This window comes from Erpetoichthys calabaricus, chromosome 2 (genome assembly GCF_900747795.2).
Source record: "Erpetoichthys calabaricus chromosome 2, fErpCal1.3, whole genome shotgun sequence".
In the NCBI taxonomy this organism is placed as follows: Eukaryota; Metazoa; Chordata; class Cladistia; order Polypteriformes; family Polypteridae; genus Erpetoichthys; species Erpetoichthys calabaricus.
In genome coordinates, this window is record NC_041395.2 from 261,960,812 (window position 1) to 261,983,068 (window position 22,257).

Sequence of the window (22,257 nt, forward strand, 5' to 3'; positions counted from 1 at the left end):
AATTTAATAAAATTTTGATCACAAAAAGAACAAGAAGTATCTCTCTATCTGTATAATGATATGGTTAATATGGGAGATATCACAATAGTGAATAAGATGCAGGTAATACAATTACAAGTGTCTTACAAAGCGAGAAGAAGGAACTTTCTCTAAAAGTCATACATGAAGACTACAAATAGAAACTCATATGTGATGATAGTGGAGCCTGGCAAGTATTGGAATGAGAGATACCTGAAGAGCAAAGAATGAGTGCAGAAAGCAGTTACTATGTAGACTGAAGACCTCTAATGAGTGATGACAGCCTCTTCATTTGTGCTCTAACGGCAATTAGAAAGAAAAGAAAGAAATGGTGACTTGAGCATCTTTCACATAAAGAAGTCTGGAGAGTCATGTGTTAAGAATTCAGTAGGATTTGTTTATTCACACTTGTTAGGGTCAACCTGGGTCTCTAACGTTCACATATGACAGTCCCAGATAAAGTAGCAGAGATCATGAAATGTGGGTTAAAGATCCACGCCTTTCATATCGCTGACTAATATGCACTGTGAAGAGTGGTGTTTAAGAAACAGAAACTTGCCTGTTTTATTAAAGATTATGTGAGCCAACCAATCAACATAAACATTCTGCTAAACATTTGTAAAACTAGAAAATATTCGTCATGTGCTGACGTACTTCATTTTCTGTTACTGGCATTTTGTTTACTAAAAGATCAGTGTTATTATTTCAAAGTCACAATGAACAAAACACACAAATCCTGCTACAACACCTACTAGACATTAAAGATTTTTCCTTTGTCCACAAATTAGGAACCTTTCAAATGTCTAAAGAACCAACTTCACGTGCAGAGAAGCCTTTACAGAGTGAAATGGCTCTTCATCAAGCAATGACTCTACAAGAAACCACACAACCCAGTAAAGTGCTTTTAAAAATGCAGCATTTAAAGACAATCTGTAAATATGTTGGGGTATTGAACAGAGTTTTGAAAGATTTGGGGTCGCTCAGTTCTTGACAATCAGAACAGCGTCACTGGTGTAGTAATTTACCTTTAAAGATGAATGACAGGATTGTATTTGTGGTCAATAAGGAGAACTGCACATTTCTATTTTCCCTTGATTTTGAAATGCATTTTCTTTCTTTCTTTCTTTCTTTCTTTCTTTCTTTCTTTCTTTCTTTCTTTCTTTCTTTCTTTCTTTCTTTCTTTCTTTCTTTCTTTCTTTCTTTCTTTCTTTCTTTCTTTCTTTCTTTCTTTCCCAAATACACTCAAAATAGTCTAGCTGATGTGTCTGTATGCTCTGCAGTGGAATGATTTGGCTCCTAACTTGTACTAACTAACTTCAAAAAACTGCTGAAAACACATTATTTTAACATGGCCTTCTCATAACTTAACTGTAATTTAATCCTGATACTCTGTATATCCAGTTCATTATAATAACTATTCATGGTGGCTCTAAAATCTGTACTAACCCCTACTCTCTCTTCTGTTTCCTTTTCCGGTGTCCTTTTCATGGTGGCACATCTACTCAAAGCACCGTGATGTTCCAACAGTGATGGATTAAAAGCCAGAAGTCTGCATGACCATCATCATCAAGTCCTTCCGTGAGAACCCTAAATACAAAGAGGACTATTTCATTTATGTTAGGTAGGATGCCCAGAGGGGACTGGGTGGTCTCGTGGCCTGGAACCCCTGCAGATTTTATTTTTTTCTCCAGCTGTCTGGAGTTTTGTTTTTTTTTCTGTCCCCGCTGGCCATTGGACCTTACTCTTTTTCTATGTTAAGTAATGTTGTCTTATTTTAATTTCTTACTTTCTTTTATTTTTCTTTTCTTCATTATGTAAAGCACTTTGAGCTACTTTTTTTGTATGAAAATGTGCTATTTAAATAAATGTTGTTGTTGTTGTACTCAGTGCTGTGAGGTTTGGCTCCAACTCCTTGCTAGCACTGTTCTGACAGCACTGTGTTACACAGTGGGTTCAGAAAATAGCCTCGGTCCATGATTAATATTATTATTACAGATATATGTACTATGCTGATTAACACTTTTAAACTACCCGTACACATGACAATAATGGCTTAATATAAACCTATAAAATGAATATAGGATGTGCCCTGCCAAATCCCAAAGGCATATTAGCTTAATACTCAAACTGACCACAAAGACTGCAATCCTTTTTTTTTTGTAATTAATTTATTTGGCTAATACACAATGGGGTTAGTTTCAATTACTAAAATATCTGCATTTAAGTTTCGTTTATCATTTTGGACGCAAAAGTAACAAACGACAAGCTTGCTGCGTAACCGCTTGCTGCAAAAGAAACAAATCCCCGACCCACCTCTGCCACAGAACAACTTCAGACGCCAGCCATGTGGTAAGTGCGCTATCTTAACCTTAATCTGCATGCCTTGCAGTACGCAGAGCGATATTTGAGGAACAGTGATAGAAAAGCCGTGCATTTTGACAGATCTGCACAAGTCGTTTTGCTGTGCGGAATGGTTATCGTGGCTAGCTTTTCAAATATAGTATATATTCTGTATATAATGCAAGTATTGTATCGAAGTATAGTGGTTACGATCGAAGCTTAAGCCGCCCAATAAAATGTATTTAGCTAGTGAACTGTCACAGTTTTGTGTGCTGTAGATACAGTACGAATGTGAGAAGAGAATGCATTGTCGTAGATACGCTTACAGAAGCTGGCAGCACTGAATACCTTGCTCTAGTGATGCATATTGTGGTAAAGTAAACTTGAATATCAAGCAAACCGCTTAATTGAACTAAAACCGCAGGGGGTCCGAGCATATCAGGCAGCCTCAGATGCAGTCCAACACAGAGCCGCAAAAAGGTATTGAAACAGCAGTCCACCGCCTTGACGAGCCGGGCTGAAGTAACACTCTCTTTTTCGGACATGTAGTAGAAAAACAGTTGCAAACCGAGGGATCCCACGAAGAAACTGGGCAAGCGTTCAATGTCCTAAATACAACAACAGGAGGCGAAATTGAAGCGGCGTGAGAGGTGGCTGATCCATGCTAACACCAAGACCAGCAATTGAGTTGCACATTAGACAGGATGTCGCTTGCGGAGTTGGTTTGCATCAAAGTCGTCTTTTGGTTACCTAAAGTTACTATAGAAACCGCGTTACATAACAGCGTAAGAGAATGGCAGTGCGTGATGTGTGACTTAATATGCTTGCCTCGGGGGTGGAGGAAGCACATAATTTACTTAAGTAAAAGTAGAAATAAACGAACAAAAAATAACTCTAGCAAATGTTGAAGTATTGCATTGATATTTCAACTTAAGTAAAAGTTTAAGAAAGTATTTGTTTGAACGAATAGTTAAAGTATGCGAATAAACGTATTTGTCGAAAGTATTCCCGGATTCAACAGTAAAATGTGGCGTATGGTGTGCCTACTTTATGTATATTGTGTAAAATGCAAAGATAGTACAGGTTATGCCATTTTATATACTGTATATTGGACGGATGCAGATCCGTTGCGCACCCACCACACGACGAAATACCGGGATTGGGACTCGAGTGTAGCCGTGGAACGGGTGATACCTCAGCAGCACACGGGAACAGTCCGAGGTTTTTTTTTTTACGGTGGCTACAAAGCCAATCCAGCCACCAACCCCCACGTTTTTCGTGCAAGTTGGAGGACCTGCTTGCAGAGCTGGATGCTGATTAACGTCATACCCATCCATCCATCCATCCATCCATTATCCAACCCGCTATATCCTAACTACAGGGTCACGGGGGTCTGCTGGAGGTCTCCTAACTGCGACGCAGCAGCGCTACCACTGCGCCACTGTGCCGCCCAACGTCACACCCGTATTCATTTAATATGTTCATAAATTCGAAATGTAACAAATAATTAAACAATCTATTATGATTAATGGAACAAATCAGATGTGTGCTACTTTCACTTGCGCTACGTTTAAACGTGAAAGGCTGACAACACGACGCATGCGCTTTACTCCTCTAAATCAAGGGTTCTTAAACTTCTTCATCGGAGGACCAGTACTGGGGCTCAATGAGGCGATTATCATCATAGTGACAATACGGTCAAAAAAGAAGCTGTTTTTCCTTTGAAGCATATTTTCTCAAATGAGTAACGTATTATTATGAAAAGAAGACTTTGTTTATCCGTATTTCAAATTTGTAAATTGTAGATTGCAGGATCATGGGGCATCTGGAGCCTATAACAGCAACCATAGGATGCAAGGCAGGAACGATCACTGAACAGTAAACGACTAAGAAGATGAATTTGCTATGACATCTCTTTTTTTCTTGTGTTCCAACATTAAAACATTTGAAATGTAATTGTCTCATCCTAAATTGTGCATATCTGTGGGGAAAGAATTATTAAGAAATAGTAACAGGTATTTTTAATAATATTGTAATATCTATACAAGATATAAAACACATATAGACTGCTAAGTTCACTGAAAAAATATGACAAATTTCCATCAAACTGTATCAAATAATTAATTTTTTTTTTGTCTTCTCTGATTTATATAATTTAAGAAGGATAGTCATATAAATCACGATACCTTAGAAAGACAGGTCATACTTAACATGGCTTGTATTCAATAACTTTAAAAGGTTGGAAGATGTTAATTTTATTACTGCTTCTGCATTTAAAGAAGTTTCATAACATTTACATGTTTCTATTGTATGACAAATGTCTATTAAAGTACATTGTGAATACCTAATGTACATTATTTTTCTCTGATTAAAATAAAGATTTAATATCTTTGAATCAATTTAGACTAATTATGCCACACATTTTCATTTGATCAATAATAAACAAACAGTCATAAATATGAAAGGCCTTGCTCCATTAGACTATTGATAGTTGAATTAAGATACAATTGTCAAATGTGGCTGGCACTTGCTGCTCTTACATCTTTCATAAACATGTTTACCCAACCAACATTTATACTGTTTTGAGTACATGGTCATATGTTGCACATTTCCAATGTACTTACTTTTTAATTCTTCTTTTTCTCAGTTCTTCAGAAGACAAAGACATTAAATCTAAGCTGATGCAGTTAGAATGTTACTTCACATGGGGCTTGGAAAAGGAGGCTGTAGATCTCGAATATCTGGTTCAACGATTGTTAGATTTTATACGAGTGCCTACTGAGAAAGTAAGATCTTTCAATTTTTTGGCTTATGCGAAGTACATGCAGGGATGTAATGAAGATGCACTTGCTTATCTTAAGCAAGCAGAAGATTATGCGAAGAAAGACCATGAAGATGAATTTGAAAAATGGGTATTGGTTACGTACGGCAACTATGCCTGGCTATATTATCACATGGGAGACATCAGTAAGGCTCAAGACTTCTTATCAAAGATCGAAGACATCTGCAAGAATATCCCATCAGCTTCTTGCTATTCTGCTCCTCTTTCCATCGTGGATGGAGAGAAAGGATGGTGTTACTTCAGGTTTGCAAGGAAATACTATAAAGAAGCAATAGTTTATTTTCAGAAAGCTCTTGCGCAAGAGCCAGATGACCCAGAATGGATCAAAGGTTATGCAATGGCACTGTATCGTACTGAGTCCTTTGACATAATTTCAATGGAAGAATCACTTGCCTTAAAACAACTAAAGCGTGCCATGGAGTTGAATCCAGAAGATGCTCATATTGTGGTCCTCCTTGGTTTAAAGCTCATATATTTGGAGCAGCGTGATGAAGGAATTAAACTCCTTGAGAAAGCTCTGACTCTTGCCCCAGATGAGCCGTATGTAATTCGCTATGTAGCAAAGGGGTTACGAAATACTGGATGTGAAGATGAATCTATTAAACTCCTAAAAAGAGCTTTGGAAAAGATGCCCAATTCTGCTTTTATGCACCATCAGATTGGCCTCTGTTACAGGAACAAAATATTCAAATTGCAACCTTTGCTGAGAAGACCTATTATCGAGATGAGCATCCAGCATCTGGAAAAAGCATGTAAGTTGAAGCATTTCTTTTTTAATGCACAACTGGAACTGGCCAAGATGTATGCATTGTCAAAAGACTTTCAAAAAGCTGAAGAATTGTTCCAGAAAACATGTGAAATGCAGAATACCTGTGAAGAAGACATTGCAATGAAACATCGGTGTTATGGAGATTTCCTCTTTAAATACAAACAATCGGAGGTTCTTGCAATTAAGCAGTACAAAGCAGGCTTATCATGTAGAAAAGAGACACAAGACAAAGAAAGGTGCCTACAGCAACTGGAAAGGATTGCAAAGAGATGCATTGGCTGGTATCCAAAAGATGGGGAAGCATATGGTCTCCTGGGCTTGGTTCATCAACATAGAAAGCAAGAAATGTTAGCAGTTGAGTGCTTTGAGAAAGCTTTGCTCAATGACCCGGGGAACGAAGACTACCTAAGTGCTCTTTGTGAATTGCGGCTCAAGCTGGAATAAAAGTCATTGGATTCTGAAGGCAACTTCCTTCTGTGTGTGAAGTGAGCACAGTCTACGATATTATTTTCATCATATATTCATTTGGAAATGACTTTTCAAACAAAGGAAGTTGTAGATCCAATCTAGTAAACCCATCATCCATTTGATTTACAGAAGATGCTTAGCTTTGAACACCTTTGATGCAACAAATGAGATGCTCTTCATTGTTACTAACTTTCTCAAAAATAACTGTATATTTTTTGTGATTTTTATTGGACAATTGTTTAGTAGACTGAATGCTTTCTAACCTCCATACACGCTCCATATACTGCATATAATATAATCCTGTGAAAGGAAAAGGCCAAATCAAGTGAAAGGATATCCATTATACAGTATTAAAACAGGACTTTCTCTTTTTGTAGTTTCCAGTAGCTTCTTCATGAGTCCACCAGACTCAGAGTGCCTTATTTTTCAGTCAGACAACCCCTGACTCTTCGATAAAGTAAGATGAACTGAAGGGATGACACCTGCTTCATGGCTACCACTCTGGACTTCAGCAAGTTTGTTCAGAAGATGGGTGGATGGATGGATGAAAGGACTGACGATTACACCATCTCCCAGCCTTCGCTCACACATCAGAACAAAATGCTTACAAATGCAGTATCAATTAATACATAGTGTAAAACTTAAAAATGCACTCTTTAACTGTTTAACTTGAACTTTTCTAAAAGCTTTGAATGATGTGTGCACATATCTTATGTACCATGAAAGTTTGTACCTCACTTTACTGCAGCACCTTATTAACCAATTAATAAATAAGAACATTCATGAATGAGCATTGCTTTGCCTCACATTGCAATAAATACTGAGAAATGAACACCTTACAGTTTAGACAAATGAAGGTGACTGGGAAGCAACCTTGGCACATACAATAGATAAATAAAAATACATCTTGGTCTGCATGGGCTCCCCTGTGCTGAGGAGAATAACTGACGATAAGAGAGAGCAGTGAGCCTGATTGCTTTCCAGATTAACCAATTCTCTAAACTTCCATATCTCTCTCTCGGGTGATTTCCTTCACTTATCTGTTATTTCTGGTAGGAAGCCATGATCCACTGAATTTTATATCCAAGCTTGTAAGTTCCAGGCAGTGTTGGCTGTCTTTACACCAGTCTGTTACATATTCTTAGTCCAGGTATCCAAAACAATTCCTCGACCGTGTGAATGCCACATGGGTTGGACGGACATCCCAACCAGAGAAGGGGATGGTTCCTTACCCGGATGGGAGGCTCCGAACAGGCAGATGGGCATCCTGACCAAGAGAAAGGAAGGAGCCAGACCCGGAAGTGATGGTTGGAGGAGATGGGCGGACAGCCCACTGGAAGTGGAAGGTATTGCTGGGGACTTTTTATTCAACCAAAAAATGAGATAACAGCAGTCCTCCATATCGGCACCAATTTCGGAACCAGTAGAGAATGCTGTGAGATGTAGTCCAGCAATGCAGCCCTGCTGGGGACCATGGATGCCACAAAATGGGACTTCCGTATCACATGGGAGTCCTTCCATTGGGTAGTGTCCCTGGCAACAGAAGTATTCCCAGGTCCTTAATAAATGGGACCACACTCCCTTGTCCAGGTGAGTGGGAGCTGAGAGGATGTAAAGCAACACTGAAGTGGAGGAGGACAGTGCAGTGGTGAAAGGAGAGGCAAACTGTACAGAGAGAGAAAGGATATTAGTGCTTGTGCTTTTATTACTTTGTAGAAGTGTGTTGAATAAACACTCCATTAGTTGAACTCGGGACTCTCTGTGCATTTGTGTTTTGGTGTCTGGGGCTCACTGATGCCCCCATGATTTCCAACACAACTGTCACATCTCTGTCTCAATGAGAATGGTTCCTGTCACCCCAACTGGATCTAGGGCTTATGTTATAGACACCTCCAAATGGTCCATTCTAATGACTATTCTCCTGAGGTTCTAAGAGTATGCTGGGTAAATGTGTCAAGCTGGAGCTCAGAGACCATCATTCCGTGGTGTAAAACCTTTTTTTGCAGATGTCTAGGTATCCGTTGAGGTCAGAAAAACATTACATGAGCCTGAGCCATTTTTAGGAGAAAAGGAAATGCTATCCTGATACACAGATTATGTAAATAAAAATAAAATACCTGAATTCACATAGCTTTAGATAACAGAAGAGCAAAATAAATGTTAAACAAAGCAAAGACGTTTTTGAACCTGAGAACAACCCTATAACTTGACAACACTGGTTTGGATTTAGAAAATATCTTGGCTTTTGTAGATTTTAGTGCTACACGAGAAATTTTATAACAGAGTTATTCATTGTCTTTACCAATAAACAAATGGAGAAAAAACACTATAGAAAGGAGTGAAATGAAACTCCTTGTTTCTTTAGCTGTGGTTTGTGTCCATTCCTTTTGGTGGCCATGGTTTATACACAAAAGCACACACTGCAAGTGTAGATATTTTTTTTTTGCTGTAGAACATGGGCATTAAATAGATTATTTCATTATAACTATAACTATAATACAATTAAACATCTTTATTTTATTATTTCAAAAACTGTGACAGCTTTACTTCTGTTGTACTTGTTAATGTGGTGGCACACTGGTTAGCACCTCTGTCTCACACAGAAAGCATTCTGATAGATAGATAGATAGATAGATAGATAGATAGATAGATAGATAGATAGATAGATAGATAGATAGATAGATAGATAGATAGATAGATAGATAGATAGATAGATAGATAGATAGATAGATACTTTATTAATCCCAGGGGGAAATTCACATACTCCAGAAGCAAAAAATATTAAATTAAAGAGTAATAAAAAATGCAGGTAAAAAACAGACAATAATTTGAATAATGTTCAACGTTTACCCCCTCTGGTGGAATTGAAGAGTCGCATAGTTTGGGGGAGGAATGATCTTCTCAGTCTGTCAGTGGAGCAGGACAGTGACAGCAGTCTGTCGCTGAAACTGCTCCTCTGTCTGGAGATGACACTGTTTAATGGATGTAGTGGATTCTCCATAATTGATAGGAGCCTCTTGGGTGCCCGTTGCTCTGCTACGGATGTCAAACCGTCCAGCTCCATGCCAACAATAGAGCCTGCCTTCCTCACCAGTTTGTCCAGACGTGAGGCGTCCTTCTTCTTAATGCTGCCTCCCCAGCACACCACTGCGTAGAAGAGGGCACTCGCCACAACCATCTGATAGAACATCTGCAGCATCTTACTGCAGATGTTGAAGGATGCCAGTCTTCTAAGGAAGTACAGGCGGCTCTGTCCTTTCTTGCACAGAGAATCAGTATTGGCAGTCCAGTCCAATTTATCGTCCAGCTGCACTCCCAGGTATTTATAGGTCTGCACCCTCTGCACACAGTCACCTCTAACGATCATGGGGTCCATGAGGGGCCTGGGCCTCCTAAAATCCACCACCAGTTCCTTGGTTTTGCTGGTGTTCATTTGTAGGTGGTTTAAGTCGCACCATTTAACAAAGTCCTTGATGAGGTTTCTATACTCCTCCTCCTGCCCACTCCTGATGCAGCCCACGGTAGCAGTGTCATCAGCAAACCTTTGCACGTGGCAGGACTCCGAGTTATATTGGAAGTCCGATGTATATAGGCTGAACAGGACCGGAGAAAGTACAGTCCCCTGCAGCGCTCCTGTGTTGCTGACCACAATGTCAGATCTGCAATTCCCGAGACGCACATACTGAGGTCTGTTTGTAAGATAGTCCACGATCCATGCCACCAGGTATGAATCTACTCCCATCTCTGTCAGCTTGTCCCTAAGGAGCAGAGGTTGGATGGTGTTGAAGGCGCTAGAGAAGTCTAGAAACATAATTCTTACAGCGCCACTGCCTCTGTCCAAGTGGGAGAGGGATCGATGTAGCATATAGATGATGGCATCTTCCGCTCCCACCTTCTCCTGGTATGCGAACTGCAGAGGGTCGAGGGCGTGTTGAACCTGTGGCCTCAGGTGGTGAAGCAGCAGCCGCTCCATGGTTTTCATCACATGTGATGTTAGAGCGACAGGCCGGAAGTCATTCAGCTCACCAGGACGTGATACCTTTGGGACTGGGGTGATGCAAGATGTTTTCCAAAGCCTCGGGACTCTCCGCTGTTCCAGGCTCAGGTTGAAGATGCGCTGTAGAGGACCCCCCAGCTCTGATGCACAGACCTTCAGCAGTCGTGGCGATACTCCATCTGGACCTGCTGCTTTGCTGGCACGAAGTTTCCTCAGCTCTCTGCTCACTTGCGCTGCTGTAATTGTGGGTGGGGATGTCTCTCCTATGTTGTTATCAGCAGAAGGATGTGTAGAGAGTGCAGTACTCCGAGGTGAGAGTGGGTTAGGGTGGTCAAACCTGTTAAAGAAGATGTTCATTTGGTTTGCTCTCTTCACGTCTCTCTCGATGGTGGTACCCCGCTTTGAGCTGCAGCCAGTGATGATTTTCATCCCATCCCACACTTCCTTCATGCTGTTGTTCTGCAACTTCTGCTCCAGCTTTCTCCTGTACTGGTCTTTTGCCGCCCTGAGCTGGACTCGGAGTTTCTTCTGCACGTGCTTGAGCTCATGCTGATCACCGTCTTTAAAGGCCCTTTTCTTCTGGTTCAAAAGGCCCTTGATGTCACTTGTAATCCATGGCTTGTTGTTAGCATAGCAGCGTACTGTTCTTACTGGAACTACAATGTCCATACAGAAGTTGATGTAGTCAGTAGTGCAGTCAACAACCTCCTCAATGTTCTCACTATGTGATCCCTGCAGGATATCCCAGTCTGTAGTTCCAAAACATTGTCTCAGAGCATTCTCAGCCTGGGTTCAAATCATACACCTGGTTGTTCTCTGTGAGGAGTCTGGATGCTGTCCCCATCTTTCATCAGATTTCCTCCCACATTCCTAAAGACATGCATGTTAGGTTAACTGGTCATTCTGAACTGGTCCATGTTGGGTGGGTGTGTGCCCTGCAATGGGCTGGCACCCTCTCTAAGGTTATGCCTTTAGGATCCTATGATCTTGATTTGTATTATGTGGGTCTGAGAGTATGTGTGCATGTACCTGTATATATAATTATTAACTGCAGAATTTGTTCTACGACGGTATAAGACTACATTAATTGTGGGTGCTTGAGTGTTCGGTTCAAGGAAAGCACCAATCCTGAGTGGACTGCTAAACCTTCACAGGATACACACCCATGCTCACTCATATATTGGACATTTATCATTCATGTTTTACAATATGAGAAAAATATTTAATAAGATTAATAAATAAAATAAGAAATGAGTCTTGCACAAACATTAGAGTGACTCTGAGATGGATTCTCATGAATGGATATGCTGGGACACATCATCAGTGATGTATCCTGGGGTCATTGCATGTTTTTGGTCTTTCAACATCATACACCCTCACCCAGATGAGGGTTGATGAGACCCCAACGTGTGTTCCAGCAAACATTACCCATGGATCACCCTTCTGATCCAAAAAATTTAGGGGCTCTCAACAGTCTTCACTGTGATGTTGATTGCTTTCCTCTTGCCAGCCCCAGCAAAGCCAAGTAGGGTGTGGACTTATTAGAGTGAACGGCTAGCAAAATCCCTGCATCCTACTTCAATGGGCTATCAGAGAGCCTTCCATCCTTGACTCTGGCACTGCTCACCAGCTCCTGGTATGTGGCCCACTTCTGCTCATTCACCTCCTCGTTATGGTTCCCTCAGGTAAAAAAAAGGCCTAAATCCAACCACGGTCAATTTGTTCATGTGTGGTCAGGAACCTTCAGCTGCCATTCCAAGTCAACTTAAAGCAACCAGTTTGACATGATATTGACTAGCTCTGATGATGATAATGATCTGTGCTGATGATGGGGCTGTACTCCAGCTCTGACAAAGGAGATGTGCTTCCTCTGGTCACATTGTTTGCTGGTGCTAATGGCCAAAGTAGTGCTCTCTGCCAGTGCCTTCAGTGCCTGGTCATGGCACCACCAGTAGGCAGCTGCTGAGGATGTGCTCCCATAATCCTCTTCCTGGACAGAGAGTGCATGCTGGGGTATCACTCTTTAAGGTTTGCAGGACTGGGTAAGAAATTGTAGAATAATGAGAACAATAAGTTAATAGGGAATGATGAGAGTTGAGAAGTGATGAATATAAAAGGATAAGTATCCACAATGCAAGATGACAGAAATATTAGAGATATCACATGATACGATTTCTGCTAAAAAAACACGTATCTCTGCCTTGATTAGTGTTAAAATGTGTTTTGATGAAACTAATTTAAAAAGACATTAATGATAAATAACAAATTTACACAAAGTAATTTACATATTACACAACAGACAAAATGTTTCCTGGACCAAAATAGACTAGGTCCCCCTAATTTGGATTCCCTGTACACAAATATGACCATGAAAATTGATCTTTAGCTGTAGTTTTTTAGATATAGAAAACAACTTCTGACAGGGGACATTGTTTCTGCTACCTATGGGAAAGGTTTCCTAGTCTAAGTGAGGCAAAATATCGGAGTTGGCTTTCTTTGGATCACAAATACAAGAACATCTCAAGGACAATCACTTTGTTGACAAATGCTCCATTGTGAGCAAAAGTGTGTGTGGGACTTTTAAACAAGTTTGTGCAAATTTCCTGAAAAACAAGAGAATTGAACATGAAGAGGACATTGCTGTGAAGATGGTGTCATCCTATCAGAAGTTGGGCTGCAGCATCTGTTTAATAATTCACTTTATCTACTCCCACTGGGACCTTGTTGCTGAAAACTGTGGAGTGAGAGAGCGTGAACTTGTGGAATGCTTATTGCAATTCTTCTTAGAATGGTTTCAATTTAAAGCATTGGTTTTAATTTAATAAAATTTTGATCACAATAAGAACAAGAGTTACCTCTCTATCTGTATAATAATGTGGTTAATATGGGAGATATCACAATAGTGAATAATCCATCCATCCATCCATTGTCTTCCGCTTATCCGAGGTCGGGTCGCGGGGGCAGCAGCTTGAGCAGAGATGCCCAGACTTCCCTCTCCTCGGCCACTTCTTCTAGCTCTTCCGGGAGAATCCCAAAGCGTTCCCAGGTCAGCCGAGAGACATAGTCCCTCCAGTGTGTCCTGGGTCTTCCCCGGGGCCTCCTCCCGGTTAGACGTGCCCGGAACACCTCACCAGGGAGGCGTCCAGGAGGCATCCTGATCAGATGCCCGATCCACCTCATCTGACTCCTCTCGATGCGGAGGAGCAGCGGCTCTACTCTGAGCCCCTCCTGGATGACTGAGCTTCTCACCCTATCTTTAAGGGAAAGCCCAGACACCCTGCGGAGGAAACTCATTTCAGCCGCTTGTATTCGCGATCTCGTTCTTTCGGTCACTACCCATAGCTCATGACCATAGGTGAGGGTAGGAACATAGATCGACTGGTAAATTGAGAGCTTCGCCTTGCGGCTCAGCTCCTTTTTCACCACGACAGACCGATGCAGCGCCCGCATTACTGCGGATGCCTCACCGATCCGCCTGTCGATCTCACGCTCCATTCTTCCCTCACTCGTGAACAAGACCCCGAGATACTTGAACTCCTCCACTTCGGGCAGGATCTCGCTACCAACCCTGAGAGGGCACTCCACCCTTTTCCGGCTGAGGACCATGGTCTCGGATGATGAGAATCAGCACCTCCAAATCCGAGACCATGGTCCAATAGTGAATAAGATGCAGGTAATACAATTACAAGTGTCTTACAAAGCGAGAAGAAGGAACTTTCTCTAAAAGTCATACATGAAGACTACAAATAGAAACTCATATGTGATGATAGTGGAGCCTGGCAAGTATTGGAATGAGAGATACCTGAAGACCAAAGAATGAGTGCAGAAAGCAGTTACTACGTAGACTGAAGACCTCTAACGAGTGATGACAGCCTCTTCATTTGTGCTCTAAAGGCAATAAGAAAGAAAAGGAAGAAATGGTGACATGAGCATCTTTCACATAAAGAGGTCTGGAGAGTCATGTGTTAAGAATTCAGTAGGATTTGTTTATTCACACTTGTTAGGGTCAACCTGGGTCTCTAACGTTCACATATGACAGTCCCAGATAAAGTAGCAGAGATCAAGAAATGTGGGTTAAAGATCTGCGCCTTTCATATCGCTGACTAATATGCACTGTGAAGAGTGGTGCTTAAGAAACAGAAACTTGCCTGTTTTATTAAAGATTATGTGAGCTAACCAATCAACATAAACGTTCTGCTAAACATTTGTAAAACTAGAAAATATTCATGTGCTGACGTACGTCATTTTCTGTTACTGGCATTTTGTTTACTAAAAGATCAGTGTTATTATTTCAAAGTCACAATGAACAAAACACACATATCCTGCTACAACACCTACTAGACATTAAAGATTTTTCCTTTGTCCACAAATTAGGAACCTTTCAAATGTCTAAAGAACCAACTTCACGTGCAGAGAAGCCTTAACAGAGTGAAATGGTTCTTCATCAAGCAATGACTCTACAAGAAACCACACAACCCAGTAAAGTGCTTTTAAAAATGCAGCATTTAAAGACAATATGTAAATATGTTGGGGTATTGAACAGAGTTTTGAAAGATTTGGGGTCGCTCAGTTCTTGACAATCAGAACAGCGTCACTGGTGTAGTAATTTACCTTTAAAGATGAATGACAGGATTGTATTTGTGGTCAATAAGGAGAACTGCACATTTCTATTTTCCCTTGATTTTGAAATGCATTTTCTTTCTTTCTTTCTTTCTTTCTTTCTTTCTTTCTTTCTTTCTTTCTTTCTTTCTTTCTTTCTTTCTTTCCCAGATACACTCAAAATAGTCTAGCTGATGTGTCTGTATGCTCTGCAGTGGAATGATTTGGCTCCTAACTTGTACTAACTAACTTCAAAAAACTGCTGAAAACACATTATTTAAACATGGCCTTCTCATAACTGTAATTTAATCCTGATACTCTGTATATCCAGTTCATTATAATAACTATTCATGGTGGCTCTAAAATCTGTACTAACCCCTACTCTCTCTTCTGTTTCCTTTTCTACTTACTCAAAGCACCGTGATGTTCCAACAGTGATGGATTAAAAGCCAGAAGTCTGCATGACCATCATCATCAAGTCCTTCCGTGAGAACCCTAAATACAAAGAGGACTATTTCATTTATGTTAGGTAGGATGCCCAGAGGGGACTGGGTGGTCTCGTGGCCTGGAACCCCTGCAGATTTAATTTTTTTCTCCAGCTGTCTGGAGTTTTGTTTTTTTTTTCTGTCCCCCCTAGCCATTGGACCTTACTCTTTTTCTATGTTAAGTAATGTTGTCTTATTTTAATTTCTTACTTTCTTTTATTTTTCTTTTCTTCATTATGTAAAGCACTTTGAGCTACTTTTTTTGTATGAAAATGTGCTTTTTAAATAAATGTTGTTGTTGTTGTATTCAGTGCTGTGAGGTTTGGCTCCAACTCCTTGCTAGCACTGTTCTGACAGCACTGTGTTACACAGTGGGTTCAGAAAATAGCCTCGGTCCATGATTAATATTATTATTACAGATATATGTACTATGCTGATTAACACTTTTAAACTACCCGTACACATGACAATAATGGCTCAATATAAACCTATAAAATGAATATAGGATGTGCCCTGCCAAATCCCAAAGGCATATTAGCTTAATACTCAAACTGACCACAAAGACTGCAATCCTTTTTTTTTTGTAATTAATTTATTTGGCTAATACACAATGGGGTTAGTTTCAATTACTAAAATATCTGCATTTAAGTTTCATTTATCATTTTGGACGCAAAAGTAACAAACGACAAGCTTGCTGCGTAACCGCTTGCTGCAAAAGAAACAAATCCCCGACCCACCTCTGCCACAGAACAACTTCAGACGCCAGCCATGTGGTAAGTGCGCTATCTTAACCTTAATCTGTATTTATTGCAGTACGCAGAGCGATATTTGAGGAACAGTGATAGAAAAGCCGTGCATTTTGACAGATCTGCACAAGTCGTTTTGCTGTGCGGAATGGTTATCGTGGCTAGCTTTTCAAATATAGTATATATTCTGTATATAATGCAAGTATTGTATCGAAGTATAGTGGTTACGATCGAAGCTTAAGCCGCCCAATAAAATGTATTTAGCTAGTGAACTGTCACAGTTTTGTGTGCTGTAGATACAGTACGAATGTGAGAAGAGAATGCATTGTCGTAGATACGCTTACAGAAGCTGGCAGCACTGAATACCTTGCTCTAGTGATGCATATTGTGGTAAAGTAAACTTGAATATCAAGCAAACCGCTTAATTGAACTAAAACCGCAGGGGGTCCGAGCATATCAGGCAGCCTCAGATGCAGTCCAACACAGAGCCGCAAAAAGGTATTGAAACAGCAGTCCACCGCCTTGACGAGCCGGGCTGAAGTAACACTCTCTTTTTCGGACATGTAGTAGAAAAACAGTTGCAAACCGAGGGATCCCACGAAGAAACTGGGCAAGCGTTCAATGTCCTAAATACAACAACAGGAGGCGAAATTGAAGCGGCGTGAGAGGTGGCTGATCCATGCTAACACCAAGACCAGCAATTGAGTTGCACATTAGACAGGATGTCGCTTGCGGAGTTGGTTTGCATTAAAGTCGTCTTTTGGTTACCTAAAGTTACTATAGAAACCGCGTTACATAACAGCGTAAGAGAATGGCAGTGCGTGATGTGTGACTTAATATGCTTGCCTCGGGGGTGGAGGAAGCACATAATTTACTTAAGTAAAAGTAGAAATAAACGAACAAAAAATAACTCTAGCAAATGTTGAAGTATTGCATTGATATTTCAACTTAAGTAAAAGTTTAAGAAAGTATTTGTTTGAACGAATAGTTAAAGTATGAGAATTAACGTATTTGTCGAAAGTATTCCCGGATTCAACAGTAAAATGTGGCGTATGGTGTGCCTACTTTATGTATATTGTGTAAAATGCAAAGATAGTACAGGTTATGCCATTTTATATACTGTATATAGGAAGGATGCAGATCCGTTGCGCACCCACCACACGACGAAATAACGGATTGAGACTCGAGTGTAGCCGTGGAACGGGTGATACCTCAGCAGCACACGGGAACAGTCCGAGGTTTTTTTTTTTACGGTGGCTACAAAGCCAATCCAGCCACCAACCCCCACGTTTTTCGTGCAAGTTGGAGGACCTGCTTGCAGAGCTGGATGCTGATTAACGTCATACCCATCCATCCATCCATCCATCCATTATCCATCCATCCATCCATTATCCAACCCGCTATATCCTAACTACAGGGTCACGGGGGTCTGCTGGAGGTCTCCTAACTGCGACGCAGCAGCGCTACCACTGCGCCACTGTGCCGCCCAACGTCACACCCGTATTCATTTAATATGTTCATAAATTCGAAATGTAACAAATAATTAAACAATCTATTATGATTAATGGAACAAATCAGATGTGTGCTACTTTCACTTGCGCTACGTTTAAACGTGAAAGGCTGACAACACGACGCATGCGCTTTACTCCTCTAAATCAAGGGTTCTTAAACTTCTTCATCGGAGGACCAGTACTGGGGCTCAATGAGGCGATTATCATCATAGTGACAATACGGTCAAAAAAGAAGCTGTTTTTCCTTTGAAGCATATTTTCTCAAATGAGTAACGTATTATTATGAAAAGAAGACTTTGTTTATCCGTATTTCAAATTTGTAAATTGTAGATTGCAGGATCATGGGGCATCTGGAGCCTATAACAGCAACCATAGGATGCAAGGCAGGAACGATCACTGAACAGTAAACGACTAAGAAGATGAATTTGCTATGACATCTCTTTTTTTCTTGTGTTCCAACATTAAAACATTTGAAATGTAATTGTCTCATCCTAAATTGTGCATATCTGTGGGGAAAGAATTATTAAGAAATAGTAACAGGTATTTTTAATAATATTGTAATATCTATACAAGATATAAAACACATATAGACTGCTAAGTTCACTGAAAAAATATGACAAATTTCCATCAAACTGTATCAAATAATTAATTTTTTTTTTGTCTTCTCTGATTTATATAATTTAAGAAGGATAGTCATATAAATCACGATACCTTAGAAAGACAGGTCATACTTAACATGGCTTGTATTCAATAACTTTAAAAGGTTGGAAGATGTTAATTTTATTACTGCTTCTGCATTTAAAGAAGTTTCATAACATTTACATGTTTCTATTGTATGACAAATGTCTATTAAAGTACATTGTGAATACCTAATGTACATTATTTTTCTCTGATTAAAATAAAGATTTAATATCTTTGAATCAATTTAGACTAATTATGCCACACATTTTCATTTGATCAATAATAAACAAACAGTCATAAATATGAAAGGCCTTGCTCCATTAGACTATTGATAGTTGAATTAAGATACAATTGTCAAATGTGGCTGGCACTTGCTGCTCTTACATCTTTCATAAACATGTTTACCCAACCAACATTTATACTGTTTTGAGTACATGGTCATATGTTGCACATTTCCAATGTACTTACTTTTTAATTCTTCTTTTTCTCAGTTCTTCAGAAGACAAAGACATTAAATCTAAGCTGATGCAGTTAGAATGTTACTTCACATGGGGCTTGGAAAAGGAGGCTGTAGATCTCGAATATCTGGTTCAACGATTGTTAGATTTTATACGAGTGCCTACTGAGAAAGTAAGATCTTTCAATTTTTTGGCTTATGCGAAGTACATGCAGGGATGTAATGAAGATGCACTTGCTTATCTTAAGCAAGCAGAAGATTATGCGAAGAAAGACCATGAAGATGAATTTGAAAAATGGGTATTGGTTACGTACGGCAACTATGCCTGGCTATATTATCACATGGGAGACATCAGTAAGGCTCAAGACTTCTTATCAAAGATCGAAGACATCTGCAAGAATATCCCATCAGCTTCTTGCTATTCTGCTCCTCTTTCCATCGTGGATGGAGAGAAAGGATGGTGTTACTTCAGGTTTGCAAGGAAATACTATAAAGAAGCAATAGTTTATTTTCAGAAAGCTCTTGCGCAAGAGCCAGATGACCCAGAATGGATCAAAGGTTATGCAATGGCACTGTATCGTACTGAGTCCTTTGACATAATTTCAATGGAAGAATCACTTGCCTTAAAACAACTAAAGCGTGCCATGGAGTTGAATCCAGAAGATGCTCATATTGTGGTCCTCCTTGGTTTAAAGCTCATATATTTGGAGCAGCGTGATGAAGGAATTAAACTCCTTGAGAAAGCTCTGACTCTTGCCCCAGATGAGCCGTATGTAATTCGCTATGTAGCAAAGGGGTTACGAAATACTGGATGTGAAGATGAATCTATTAAACTCCTAAAAAGAGCTTTGGAAAAGATGCCCAATTCTGCTTTTATGCACCATCAGATTGGCCTCTGTTACAGGAACAAAATATTCAAATTGCAACCTTTGCTGAGAAGACCTATTATCGAGATGAGCATCCAGCATCTGGAAAAAGCATGTAAGTTGAAGCATTTCTTTTTTAATGCACAACTGGAACTGGCCAAGATGTATGCATTGTCAAAAGACTTTCAAAAAGCTGAAGAATTGTTCCAGAAAACATGTGAAATGCAGAATACCTGTGAAGAAGACATTGCAATGAAACATCGGTGTTATGGAGATTTCCTCTTTAAATACAAACAATCGGAGGTTCTTGCAATTAAGCAGTACAAAGCAGGCTTATCATGTAGAAAAGAGACACAAGACAAAGAAAGGTGCCTACAGCAACTGGAAAGGATTGCAAAGAGATGCATTGGCTGGTATCCAAAAGATGGGGAAGCATATGGTCTCCTGGGCTTGGTTCATCAACATAGAAAGCAAGAAATGTTAGCAGTTGAGTGCTTTGAGAAAGCTTTGCTCAATGACCCGGGGAACGAAGACTACCTAAGTGCTCTTTGTGAATTGCGGCTCAAGCTGGAATAAAAGTCATTGGATTCTGAAGGCAACTTCCTTCTGTGTGTGAAGTGAGCACAGTCTACGATATTATTTTCATCATATATTCATTTGGAAATGACTTTTCAAACAAAGGAAGTTGTAGATCCAATCTAGTAAACCCATCATCCATTTGATTTACAGAAGATGCTTAGCTTTGAACACCTTTGATGCAACAAATGAGATGCTCTTCATTGTTACTAACTTTCTCAAAAATAACTATATTTTTTGTGATTTTTATTGGACAATTGTTTAGTAGACTGAATGCTTTCTAACCTCCATACACGCTCCATATACTGCATATAATATAATCCTGTGAAAGGAAAAGGCCAAATCAAGTGAAAGGATATCCATTATACAGTATTAAAACAGGACTTTCTCTTTTTGTAGTTTCCAGTAGCTTCTTCATGAGTCCACCAGACTCAGAGTGCCTTATTTTTCAGTCAGACAACCCCTGACTCTTCTATTAAGTAAGATGAACTGAAGGGATGACACCTGCTTCATGGCTACCACTCTGGACTTCAGCAAGTTTGTTCAGAAGATGGGTGGATGGATGGATGAAAGGACTGACGATTACACCATCTCCCAGCCTTCGCTCACACATCAGAACAAAATGCTTACAAATGCAGTATCAATTAATACATAGTGTAAAACTTAAAAATGCACTCTTTAACTGTTTAACTTGAACTTTTCTAAAAGCTTTGAATGATGTGTGCACATATCTTATGTACCATGAAAGTTTGTACCTCACTTTACTGCAGCACCTTATTAACCAATTAATAAATAAGAACATTCATGAATGAGCATTGCTTTGCCTCACATTGCAATAAATACTGAGAAATGAACACCTTACAGTTTAGACAAATGAAGGTGACTGGGAAGCAACCTTGGCACATACAATAGATAAATAAAAATACATCTTGGTCTGCATGGGCTCCCCTGTGCTGAGGAGAATAACTGACGATAAGAGAGAGCAGTGAGCCTGATTGCTTTCCAGATTAACCAATTCTCTAAACTTCCATATCTCTCTCTCGGGTGATTTCCTTCACTTATCTGTTATTTCTGGTAGGAAGCCATGATCCACTGAATTTTATATCCAAGCTTGTAAGTTCCAGGCAGTGTTGGCTGTCTTTACACCAGTCTGTTACATATTCTTAGTCCAGGTATCCAAAACAATTCCTCGACCGTGTGAATGCCACATGGGTTGGACGGACATCCCAACCAGAGAAGGGGATGGTTCCTTACCCGGATGGGAGGCTCCGAACAGGCAGATGGGCATCCTGACCAAGAGAAAGGAAGGAGCCAGACCCGGAAGTGATGGTTGGAGGAGATGGGCGGACAGCCCACTGGAAGTGGAAGGTATTGCTGGGGACTTTTTATTCAACCAAAAAATGAGATAACAGCAGTCCTCCATATCGGCACCAATTTCGGAACCAGTAGAGAATGCTGTGAGATGTAGTCCAGCAATGCAGCCCTGCTGGGGACCATGGATGCCACAAAATGGGACTTCCGTATCACATGGGAGTCCTTCCATTGGGTAGTGTCCCTGGCAACAGAAGTATTCCCGGGTCCTTAATAAATGGGACCACACTCCCTTGTCCAGGTGAGTGGGAGCTGAGAGGATGTAAAGCAACACTGAAGTGGAGGAGGACAGTGCAGTGGTGAAAGGAGAGGCGAACTGTACAGAGAGAGAAAGGATATTAGTGCTTGTGCTTTTATTACTTTGTAGAAGTGTGTTGAATAAACACTCCATTAGTTGAACTCGGGACTCTGTGCATTTGTGTTTTGGTGTCTGGGGCTCACTGATGCCCCCGTGATTTCCATCACAACTGTCACATCTCTGTCTCAATGAGAATGGTTCCTGTCACCCCAACTGGATCTAGGGCTTATGTT

General features: G+C 40.3%; 1 protein-coding gene across 5 annotated transcripts in view; it reads left to right on the top strand.

Moving 5' to 3' along the window:
• Positions 1 to 2,250: 2,250 nt before the first annotated feature.
• Positions 2,251 to 22,257, top strand: part of LOC114645585 (interferon-induced protein with tetratricopeptide repeats 5-like) — a 29,522-nt gene continuing 9,515 nt past the window's right edge. The window contains exons 1-3 of one of the 5 annotated variants that reach the window (XR_007934152.1): positions 2,251 to 2,367; positions 5,006 to 6,820; positions 20,777 to 21,167. Coding sequence is in view for 2 of the 5 variants with exons in the window: in XM_051923095.1 (XP_051779055.1) it covers positions 2,363 to 2,367; positions 5,006 to 6,413 (1,413 nt within the window). In the remaining 3 variants the exon portion in view is untranslated. Of the gene's footprint in view, positions 2,368 to 5,005; positions 7,228 to 18,947; positions 21,168 to 22,257 lie in introns of those variants that run through there. The other 4 variants (XR_007934151.1, XM_051923095.1, XR_007934150.1 and 1 more) reach the window with 4 other exon arrangements.